Here is a 12,251-nt window from a genome sequence, read left to right as displayed (position 1 = left end):
GAAGCACATGACCGACCGATCATAAGAATGTTCGTGTATGATATTCATACATAAATACTTGAAAGGACACAAATATATTTAACACAATTGATTTATATACAAATAAAACATACTTTTTAAATTAAATCTGTTTGGAATATCTTTGTTTCTCTCAAATAAATGTTTGAAAACTGTTTGTGTGTTGGAACTATTTTTAGCGCAATATTTTTTACAGCCATTTCACGCATATTGATTTCGAATAACATGTCGCGCAATTAAACATCATCAATGAATTTGTATAAGAACACTAAATTTTAATGATTAAAAATTAAAAAGTGTTCGTACAAGCCTCGCTTGTATGTTGTAACAGGCTTGCAACGAACACTTTTTAATTTTTAATCATTAAAATCGCCCCTTCCAGCCCATATCAGCCTTGCCTGATAAAATTGATATCAAAAGACACTAGCATGTTATTCTCTATTAATTAACTGTAGTGGTAAAAACTACAAGAAACATTGCAGCAAATCTTGAAAGATTAGAGAAAAAGTAATTTTTTTATAAGGATTTCATGTGACATGCAGATACAAAATAACTTACTTCTCTTTCCATGTTATATACTAAAAATACTATGTCTACGGATGGGACAGAATTTGTGTGCATTTTGGGTCAATTACTGAAACGTTAGTTTGACCCATAAATCGACATTCCGCATTAACCTTTTTAATTTGTTTTATCAGGAGGGCGAAAATACTTGACGTTAAGCATAAAATCACTATATGTTATACATATATTTCATACTTTTCAGGCATTTCACATATATAAAAAAACCGCAAACAGCGTGTTCTGTATTTTCTTCATAACAAGATATTTTAATGAATCAACCTGCAAAAGAAACTAGAATAAATTATCTACATACATATGCCATTTTTAAATTCATTTATTACCTTAGTTATTTTTAAATAATTCTGCAAAATAGGTGTTTTTAAAATGAATCAACGTAACAATGAAAATATGGTCATTTTTTTGTATATTTAATTACATTCAAAGCAAAACGTATTAAATATACGTCTCAAAAGCCTTTTGTCCATTAAGTGTGATATCTCCCACATATTCTGAAATAACAATTAAACAGTTATATCATTCCATTGGATATTACTGATCTCGTAACCATTGCCAAAAAAATAAAAGGCGTAGAGCTTAGATATTTGGCATGATACTTTGTTAAGTGAATCTCTGCCAAGATTGTTCAAATTATAGCCCTGGTGTCAAAATTAATCACTCCCCGGGGGTCATTAATTTTCATTTTGTACATATAGAAAAAATTTAAAACATCTTCTTGTCTGAAGGAACAAGGCTTAGAGCTTTGATTTTAGCTTTATAATATCATCCATAGGTCCACTACCAAAGTTGTTCAAATTTTGCCTCTGGTGTCAAAATTGGCCCTGTCCGGGGGGGGCGTTGATTTTCATTATGTACACATAGTAAAAACATAAACTTAAACAAATGTTATATGAATTGAAGAAAGCTACAGCTTAAATATTTGACAAGAAATATTGTTTGGTGGACCTGTATCAAGAGTGTTTGAATTTAACCCTTGGGTCAAATATTTGCCTTGCCCAAGGGGTCAGTGACCTACTTTCTTGTCCTTTGATGAACAACCATTAAATTTGGACTATGTGCACAGTTTTAGTTGTAAAATTGAACTTTGATCTCAGGTGACCTAGATTTTGATGATGTGCAGCTATGAAATTTGAACCATGTGTACAGATTAAGATGTAAAAATGTAAAATGAAATTTGATATCACCTGGCCTTGACTTTGACAAAGTGTCTTACTGTGTTGTCCTTTGATGTACTGTCATGGAATTTTGGTAATGTGAAAACCACCAAATTCACTATACTCTGCATTGGTAGATTTCTACTCTGATCTTTTTTTTTTAATAACAATAGATTTAAGAATTAGAAAGGTCAATGATCTATGCATTATGGCAATCTTCAATTGTATAGAAACAAAAAAAAATCTGTTCCTACATTACTACAAAGTATTGTATTAATGCGGTGACATAGCATTTTTCACACATGCAATCTTGTTTATACAGCAAAGCAAACATAATTTGGATCATTGATATTTTTTTACTAGTGAACACAGGGCCTGGGGTTTTTCTCCACCGCTAGACCTTGGGAGCTATCACATGACCTTGGCATAGTGACGTGAAACAACAACAAAACCGAAAACCAAAAATAAACAAAAACAAAAAAACTGCTGATAATCATGAAAGTGTTTAAATGTGGATTATGTAATGTAAATTTAATTTCTGTTCTTCATCTAGTGGTTTTGAAGGTACAATACTAATGCCATTTTAATTTTCTTTTTGACGAGCATGCTAATTAGGTATTTCATACAATTATGAGTTATATTGTTAAAGTACCATATACTAAAGTACAGTCTGTTGTTTTATATAGATTCATTTAAAAAAAATTGTCCTTTCGTTTTCTAAATTTTTGCAAGGCTGAAGAATAAGGTACATGTAGTTTATATTGTAAGTTTGTTGTTGATATATTGTTGATATAAGTGAACCATGTCATTTTTTTCAGATCATGCTTTTATTTGTGCAAGTATTTGGGATACATTATTAGCACTAACCAAAAGAGTTGCTGTTTGTCTTTGATCACTGTTGATTATTTATATTAATTTCTATGATATATATTTAAATAATTGATTTTAATTGTTGACATATTTGTCTTGTAATTATTTATTATAATAATAGAAGCAATGGTAGTGCTGTTTCAACATAGTGCAATGATTGAAAAAAAATAAGATATAAAATCGTATGCCAAAACAGTTTCCAACCAAAAACGTGATACCCATGCTATGACTGTCAAACTTTGTTCTTGTGCCGTAGGCGACCCCTATTGTTTTTGGGGTTTAGAGGTAAAGGTAATCAATTGATATTGTATGCCAAAACAGTTTCATGCTGTTAGTTATGTTTATATTTCTTTTTTCAATTAGAGAATGTTAAATTTGTGTTTCTTCGCTATTTTACAATTTCCTAGTGGTTGCTGAATTAGTTTTGTTTTTCTCATTCATTTACACCTACAATTACATAGTCAGTTTCTCTCTGAGTTACATGATGGTTACTTATTTTTACCACCCAATAAGGTAGACTGTTTATCAGTTTGACATTTCTTGTTTATGTACATTTTGTTCGTACATGTATTAAATGGTTCATTATGTATGAGGTTGTTGGTCTGATCCCTGGCAGAGGCATATCAAACCTCATTTAAAGAAGTAATAGTAAATGAATTTTCAGGATAGATTTGAGCTCAGCATTAAGAAAAATGATAGCATAAACTGAATGAATAGGGGCGTCATTACAGTGACTTAACCATGTAAATCCAGTTTTGGGAATACAAGTGCGCACTCACGCACGAACACCCTGTATAGCAAGTCAAAACTGTGTAGGACTTCAAGAACAGTAATAACTAGAGGTGTAAGAAACCAGTAAACAGCTTATTTGTACTGATGTATGTCATATTTAGCAAACTTGACAACGAACGTATTTTTTTATCATACTTACATATATAGCATTTAGGTCCCTTGGCACTTGTAAACTCTAAATACGACACTTTATAATGGTATCATGTATTAATGGAGCTGATCGTTGCTATTGACGCTTTATCAAATTTTAAAACAAAACGTCAATCTTCAATTACATTCACATAATAAATGGGGCCGTAGGATAAAGAAATACTGAAAATAAACCAGTTGGATAATAGGCAATTTAATACATAGCAAACAGTTTTGTACGGATTCTTTACAATGCGAAACGACATGTCATTGATTCAAAGGCATTTTTATCTGTGAAACGATATGTTTTAACGTCATGAATTTATTATGATTTTTAACTATATCTTGTTTCTAGACACACATTTTTAAATACAATTATTCAGAACATTAAAATTGGCAAAGCAGTTAATTATACATTACTTCAAAGGCCCATTATGCCTTACTGTAGACATGTTTTTATATTTATTTCTCAAAAGCTTTTAATATTTGATCTACTTCTATAGTTTCCAAAAATTACTTATTCGCCAATTATCTTAACCATCTGTTTCCGCTGATGAATTTTCGCAATTAGTACAGTTATAGTGATTTAGTATTTTGTATGGAAGTCAAAATGCTATTTTTTTACATTTTGCTACTTTCGTGACACATATTTTCAAAATAAAGCGCTACTTTTTTCAGGTAACACGCATCTGGCATCCTCCAAAAGCATTATCTAAACGTTATAACACTCCTGTTTGCCATTTTTAAGTAGTAAAAATTAATTCGTTTCTTAGGCTCAATGTGACTTTAAAACTGTTAGATCTACATGTAATTATGTCAACAAATAATAATATGATTTTCAACTGATTACTGCTAAGGTAAACATCACGAGTATCGTTTCACACTCGTTCTCGTCAAGGCTGTCCTTCCATATTAATTAATGTAATTTCAAATTTTCTAATGAATCGTGATATATTTACCTTAATATATCAGCAAACTATCAATCAGTCTAGTATATCGATTTATAAAAAATACATTTCATTTTGTAAATGATTACTAATAAACACTATACTTAACATGACTGCAAGTAAATTTGCTTATAAAAATAGTAATTATTAGTCCCCTACCGGTTTAACCGTAGGGGACTTTAGGTTTACGGCCCTCCGACCGTCTGTCCGTCTGTCCCAACGTCCGTCTGTCTGTCAGTCAGTCCGTCCGTCCACAAAACTGGATCCCGCGATAACGCAAAAAGTACTGAAAATATTTTTATGAAACTTGATATATGGATTAATGGCAGTATGGAGATTATGCGAGTTTTTTTTTTGTTCCTATGTTGAAAATTCTGGTTGCAATGGCAACAAAAACAAATAGTCTGAAAATATTGCAAATTTGACACATAAACTGGATCCAGTGATAACTAAAAAAGTACTAAAAATATTTTTATGAAACTTGAAATATGGGTAAATGACAGTCTGGAGATTATGCACATTGTTTTTTTCTTCCTATGTTGAAAATTCTGGTTGCTATGGCAACAAATAGCCTGAATTTCAAGATTTCTGATTTAAATTTTTCAGCTTTTTCACTATATGTTCTTTATTTCTTAAGGTGTTTACTTCAAACTTTAAATATAAGTTTCTGGTCATCAACCACATCATATGTGACAAGGTTTATAACTCTAGCACAAAAAATATCAGTATTACCTCCCTTGAACTTAGATTTTTTAGTATTACCTCCCTTGAACTTAGATTTTTTAGGGGAAAAAATGTTGTCTTTTTTAAATAACTTCTTTATTTCCTAATGTATCTACTTCAAACTTCATATATATGTTTCTTATTATCACTCGACATTTTTGAGAAGGTTAAATACTCTAGCAAGACTATTTCCAGAATTATGTCCCCCTTGAACTTAGATTTTCTTTGGAGAAACTGGTATTTTCACTCCAACTTCTTCATTCCTTATAGGATTTACTTTAAAATCCCACATCGTAATAATATGACAAGGTTGTATAAACATAATTTCCTTACTAAGCATGGAAACTTAACATATTACTGTGATATAGACAAACTTATTTTATTATGTTTTGTGGTTGATATTTTCAAATACAGACTTCATCCTCAAATTCATTATAAATGGCAATACACAGGAGTGTATGACAATTAAAGAACTTTTTGAGGGACCGGTAGGGGACTACTGTATTGCCCGCAATACTATCAAATACTTGTTATTATTATTATCAACATCATCAATTCTATGTCTTAAGGACACAAGTCCAACTTATTTTACTTTACGATGAGATATTGTGCTGGTTCGTATGGGCAATATCTCACCTCTAAAACCAGAACAAAATTTCTAAGAATATAGCTTTGGCACGTCAATATATTTTAAGTATCAGATGAATATTACAAAGTACACATGAAAATGAAATACGACGTTTTAAAAATCAATATTTGTGAACCCTACGCAGAGATATATAATATTTGAAAAATTTTTAATTAATATGCGCGCATGCGTGAAACAATCGTTAGTGCTGGAATTGTCGCATAACAGAAAAAGATGTCTACCAGCGCGGTTCTATTGTTTCAGTTCTTATTTTATTATTTAGCTGAAAATATTAATGCTGCCTTCGTGGACAACAAATTCAACAAATATATTGAGCTATCGGATTTTGCTGGGCTAAATTGTCCCGCAGATAAAACCTTGTTTAGCTATGCCGACGGAGGGGTTGCGCTGTGTGCTGCGAAATGTTCTAATACTCCCTCCTGTGACGGCGTGTTCGACCTGGCCGACAACAAATGTTTCGGATGTAAAATGCAATTCTCAGACAAAAATTTAGCCCCGACATTGGAAGGAACGAAATATTATCGGCGGCAAAGTAAGTATTTTTTTATCTTGTAGCAGTGATGTAATAGAGATTTAAAATTGAAATTTGAAAGTGTGTTTTGTTGTTGTTTTTTTGTCAGGGCATTCATTTCTAGAATTTTACTATAAAACGTTGTTAGTTGTACTCAGGTGCCCGTTCGTGTTTTACATAATGCATGGAGGGGCCGTGAGGCCTTCCTCAACCAGGAAACCTGAAAATTCGCTATATTAGTATGATTATTACTGTGTTGGTGCGACGTTGAACCTAACCAAAAAAAATTTAAAAAAAACAACAAAGAAAAAACAAATATACATATATTGTCTGAAATAAGCAAATGATCCTCATGTAATTTCAGACTATGTCGTTGTCGAGAACAACTTAGACTGGGACGAAGCAAAGATCAACTGTGAAAGTTTGGGAGGACATTTGGCAGATATAAAATCTCTAGAGGAAGAAATGTTTATAGAAAAATACGCAGTTCAATCGCATGCTGAAAATGGACTCTGGATCGGCGGTACCGATGTGCAGGTGGAAGGGACATTTCTGTGGTTAGACGGAACCAAACTTTCTGATTGGTATACCAATTGGAACCCTGGAGAACCAAACAATAACAATAGATATTCACAGTCAGAGAACTGTTTAAACTTAAAGAGTGTCGCAGGAACCTGGAAATGGGGTGACGTAAATTGTACCAACGAAAATATGAGCCTTTGTGAATATTATTAAGTCGAATATGGTTTGTTTAGATCTGACAATCGCATCTTCTCGGCCCTTATAAGGACCCCGAATACAACAGTAAAAATACAAAGAATGGATAGGGTATTTCGATCTAACATATCCTAAGAAACTTATCATGGAAACAAAAAGTATTTTAATACGGGGGTTGTTGACTAAGTTTATTATTATATTTCGAGTGTAGAAACCGAAAGTACAAAATGTCTACCTGTAGATATTAATTCGGCTTTGTTTATTATTTTATCATCAGTGGACAATTTTAATTGATTATGATTTTCAGACATATTTTTAATCATTACTTTACCAAACTAGACTTTATCTAAATCCACGTGGTAAGACTACTTTAAATCTGCATTTAGTCGGCGGATATTATGGAAAAAAAGCCGATGACGTTCCGATTGTAAAGCTCAGAGAATATCTTTGGAATTTCAGTAATATTTTTGGAACTTTTGGTATATCAGTGGAACTTTGGGTATATCTGTTAAACTTCTGTTATATCTGTGGAACTTTGGATATGGGTATATTTGTGGAACTTGGGGTATATCGGTGTGACTTAAAAAATGAATATGGGTATACTCGTATATGTGTATCTCTGTGGATTATTGGTATATCTGTGGAACTTTGGTATATCTGTGGAATTTTGAATATATCTGTGAAACTTTTAATATGATTGTGGAACTTTAGGGCTATCTGTGGAACTTTAAATATGTCTGTGGAACTTTAGATATATCTTTGGAGCTTTGAATATATCTATGGAACTCTAGGTATATCTGTGGAGCTTTGAATATATCTGTGGAACTTTAGGTATATCTGCGGAGCTTTGAATATATCTGTGGAACTTTAGGTATATCTGTGGAGCTTTGAATATATCTGTGGAACTTTAGGTATATCTGTTCAGCTTTGAATATATCTGTGGAACTTTAGGTATATCTGTGAACCTTTGAATATATCTGTGGAAATTAAGATATATCTGTGGAGCTTAAGTTATATCTGTGAAACTTTGAATATATCTGTGGAGCTTTGAATATATCTGCGAAACTTTGAATATATCTGTGGAACTTTGAATATGTCTTATATATCTGCGGAACTTTTGATATGTCTGTTGAACTTTAGGTATATCTGTCGAAATTTAAATATGTCTGCGAAACTTTGTCTGTGGAATTTTAGGTGTATCTGTGGAATTTTGAATATGTCTGTGAAACTTTAAGTATATCTGTGGAGCTTTCAATATATCTGTGGAACTTTAGCTATATCTGTGGAGCTTTAAATATGTCTTTGGAACTTTAGATATATCTGTGGAACTTTGGTATATCTGTGAAACTTTGAATATGTCTGATGAACTTTAGGTATATCTGTGAAACTTTGAATATGTCTGTGAAACTTTAGGAATATCTGTGGGACTTTGAATATGTCCATGGAACTGTCGGTATATCTGTAATATAAATAATTTAATTTGTTTAATTTGTTAAGACAATTGAAGAAAAACACTGGTTTAATTACGGGCTGCCTTGAGATAATTTCAATTGAAAGTAAGGCAAATTTTACCTTTACTACGCAGAAGTGAATGTGTGCGAGTGAATGTACGAATTTCTTTAGTAACAAGTTTTTACATTTTACATTTTATAGGCACATAATGCCTTGGAAAGGAATAAATTAAATTCTTCCTTTTCTTAACAAAGGGCAAACTTGTGTTAATAACGTTTAAGTGATGGTTTTAGAACATGTTTAACTTGATGATATCTCTTAAGGAAATTACGATGTATGAAACATTATTTGTCATAAATATCAAAATGTATGTAGTATTTTAGCTTCCATGCAAAAATACTAAATCACTATAACTATACTCATTGCCAAAAAAAGCAAAAGTGGCAACAGATAAATCATAAAACTTTTTTGCTACTATATCGAGGAAACAACAAATTAAACGATTTTGATAAAAAAATAAATAAAAGCATTTCTGGAGCATTATTGAAAGCCTTTAAAAAGTAACGAATTCTTTAAGTTTTATCTGATTGTAACAATAAATTTTAGTGTATGTGCAGCGAAGCAAATTGGGGACTTCTGACAATTGTAAATTCTAAAACTTTACGAGACTTTAAGTTTAAAAAATAATAAAAAATACTAAAACATAAAATAAACACTTTACTTTATAAAAAAGCGGAACGTAGACCTTTTTGGAAAACATTTACCAGTACACTTTTAAATTTCTGCAATAGCTCTGTTGCAACTTGTTTTGAAACCGTTCATATTTTCGCTATGATAATGCTACACTGTATTTATATATTTTCAAGGTGGTTATTGATGTTCTTTGTTTTCTAGTAATCTAAATAATAAATGTCTTTTTTCCAGTGATTGTAACCTGTAAGTTATCTGCAAGTAATTTGTGAGTTATCTGTAAGTCACTTCAAGTTAACTTTATGTTACTTCAGGTTTTCTGTTAATGACCTTAAGTTATATGTAGGTTACCTAAAGATATTTGTTAGTCATCGTAGGATATCTGTAAGTCATCGTAGGTTATCTGTTTGTTATCTTCAAGTTAACTGTAAGTCACCTCATGTTATATGTATGCCAACTAAAATTATCTGTAGGTCACCTCAGGTTTCCCTAAAGTTATCTGTAGGTCACCTCAAGTTATCTGTAAGTCACCGTAGGTTATGTAATAGAAATAGCATCGAAACACGAGGCTATCTGATTTGTACGAGGGGACGTAGCCCCGAGAATTAATCATATTGCCGAGTGTTTTGATGTTCTTTCTCTTTTGTATCACAGACAAACACGTTCCATGTTGTCACATTATGAAACCCAAGAAAAAAGTAACCATTGAACGAGCATCTGAATAGAATATTTCTATCGCTTTCCCTTTCTCTTTCTGTCACAATATATAAACCCCAGACAATGGACATGCTCTGGAGTACGGGTAACTAATACCTGTACTCCAGTTAACGCACTGTGAATGTATATGTATACGATTTAACTCTGACACATTTTCAACAGAAAGATCCCCAAACTATGATGATACAACATACAGTTGTATCTTAGTTTAGGGACCTTTCTGTGATCATGCCCATTCATTGGCTCATTTTTGCTGGGGTTTACTTATTGTGACGGCAGAGAGACGGACAGCGACAGAAATATCATAATTAGGTCTCCTTCAGTGTGACAACAGGGAACGTGTTTTAAGTTTGACTATGATACAAAAGAGAAAGAACATCAAAACACTCGGCAATCTGATTAATTCTCGGGGGCTACGCTCCCTCGTACAAATCAGATAGCCTCGTGTTTCGATGCTCTTTCTATTACTTACCTTCAAGGTATCCGTATGTCACCTCAAAATAGCTGTAAACGACCTAAATGTTATCTGTAAGTCACTATAAGTTATCTGTATGTTACCTTCAAGTTATCTGTAATTCACCACAAGTTATCTGTATGTTAACTGCAAAATGTTTGTATGTTACATGAAAGCAACCTTTAAAAAAAAGATGTCATTTTAGTTCTACATTGTTTCGAATATTTTACGTTGATGAATAAAACATAAAGCTTGTTTACAGAAACTGACATCAACCTTTCAATTCTGAAAACATTGTTTTAGTGCAGGTCATAAAATACTTTGGTTTGTCCTCATCAATTTTTACATAATACAAATGAATTTATTCTGAGAACAATGAATTGTAAAACGCTTGAATATTATATCAGCATATTTGAACAAAAGTATTTTGTCTGCATGACAATTTTTATATTCTATATAAGAGATTAAAATTCTAAAAATCAATAGCATGTTCACAATATGGACCTGGAATTACTAAATGAATCCATGAATGTAGAAGTATTGTGAAATTGCTATAATGTCATCTGTATATACTTTAATAATTCTGTTTTTGATTTCTTTAAAAAGCTAAAAAATAATACATTTTGTTTATATTATCAATTAGTTGAACACCAAAATGGGACGTTCGTGGCCGAGAGTTTGAAAACAAGTCACAACCCCTTAACCGCTGTGTGTTCGAATCCCGCAAGGGACTTTGGATTTCTTTTATGTGAGTAAGCTATCCATCTCGCTGAAGGAACGTCGGCTTGTTTGTGCTTGAAATAATGCATGAAAGGACACAACTGAGGTCCCCCTAAACCAGAAAAGCTTGAGAGAATAAATATAAAAGCTGGAAAGTCGTCATATGACCACTTCCTGTGTTGGTGCGACGTAAAACCCAACAGAAAATAGAGAGAAAAAAACAGTCCCAAAACAAACAAAAATCGTCAATATGTCTGGAAATATATTACACTACCAACCTATATATAAACATACGACAAGCATATAGCTGGTTCCAACATATTATTCACTGCTTAATATGTTATTCTGTATATCTGAATAATGGCTATTTTGCGAAATACTTGGTTGATTAGTTTCATTCAGCCAGTTTTCAAAAATAAAGGCGCTTTCCTAAATTCAGGAATCTGCAATCCTATCAGATTTTCAATTTGGTTGCTTAATATAAAGAATCTGGTTCAAAAAGTAAATGTTCACATTTTCTAATTAACGAACATAATTTTACAAGAGACAAATATCAAAACATGACCTGAGTCCTCTATCTTCAGCGATAAAAGACCCACTATCTACAGTGATAAAAAGAACCAATACAATATGTTTACACATATCAAGTGTGAAAATTTATAATGATGGCGATCGCTGACAATACAACAAATGACTTCATTATGCCGTCGTAAAATAAATACAAAATGTAACAAGCGTCATTCTTTCTGAATCATGTAAATATTACCATGGCTCATATGTACTGGAAAATCAGGCTGATTGTAGAGCAAAATAAAGACATCACGATCACAAAGATCGGAAACTTTTTGTTTTGTTTTGGTATAACCTAGGCTACAAAAATAATCAATGCATAGTTACTGTGAATCAATTGAACTAATTTGTTTTATAGTGTTATAAGGTATAAGGGTAAAGCTTATGAAATATTTTTTTTAAATGTATTGACATTAAAATTATATGAGCCGCGCCATGACAATACTAACATAGTGTGTTTGCGACCAGCATGGATCAAGACCAGCCTGCACATCAGCGCAGTCTGACCAAGATCCATGCTGTTCGCTTACCAACTCTGTTACAAGTAGAGAAACTG

At 32.2% G+C, this 12,251-nt stretch overlaps 1 protein-coding gene across 1 annotated transcript; it reads left to right on the top strand.

Moving 5' to 3' along the window:
* Positions 1-6,054: 6,054 nt before the first annotated feature.
* On the top strand, positions 6,055-10,602 carry LOC132722255 (perlucin-like). Its single transcript, XM_060706710.1, has 2 exons — positions 6,055-6,396; positions 6,740-10,602. The coding sequence occupies exons 1-2, from the start codon at positions 6,078-6,080 to the stop codon at positions 7,108-7,110; spliced, it is 690 nt and encodes a 229-aa protein (XP_060562693.1). The 5' UTR covers positions 6,055-6,077; the 3' UTR covers positions 7,111-10,602.
* The last annotated feature ends 1,649 nt before the right edge of the window (positions 10,603-12,251 follow it).

Source organism: Ruditapes philippinarum, unplaced genomic scaffold, assembly GCF_026571515.1.
Source record: "Ruditapes philippinarum isolate M1 unplaced genomic scaffold, ASM2657151v2 ctg620_1_1_1_1, whole genome shotgun sequence".
Taxonomy (NCBI): Eukaryota; Metazoa; Mollusca; class Bivalvia; order Venerida; family Veneridae; genus Ruditapes; species Ruditapes philippinarum.
This window is presented reverse-complemented; position numbering and strand designations above follow the sequence as displayed.

Coding starts and splice junctions, on each gene's coding strand:
- LOC132722255 (XM_060706710.1), top strand. CDS start 6,078: ATGTCTACCAGCGCGGTTCTATTGTTTCAGTTCTTATTTTATTATTTA. Junction 6,397..6,739: donor GAAATATTATCGGCGGCAAA/GTAAGTATTTTT, acceptor ATGTAATTTCAG/ACTATGTCGTTGTCGAGAAC.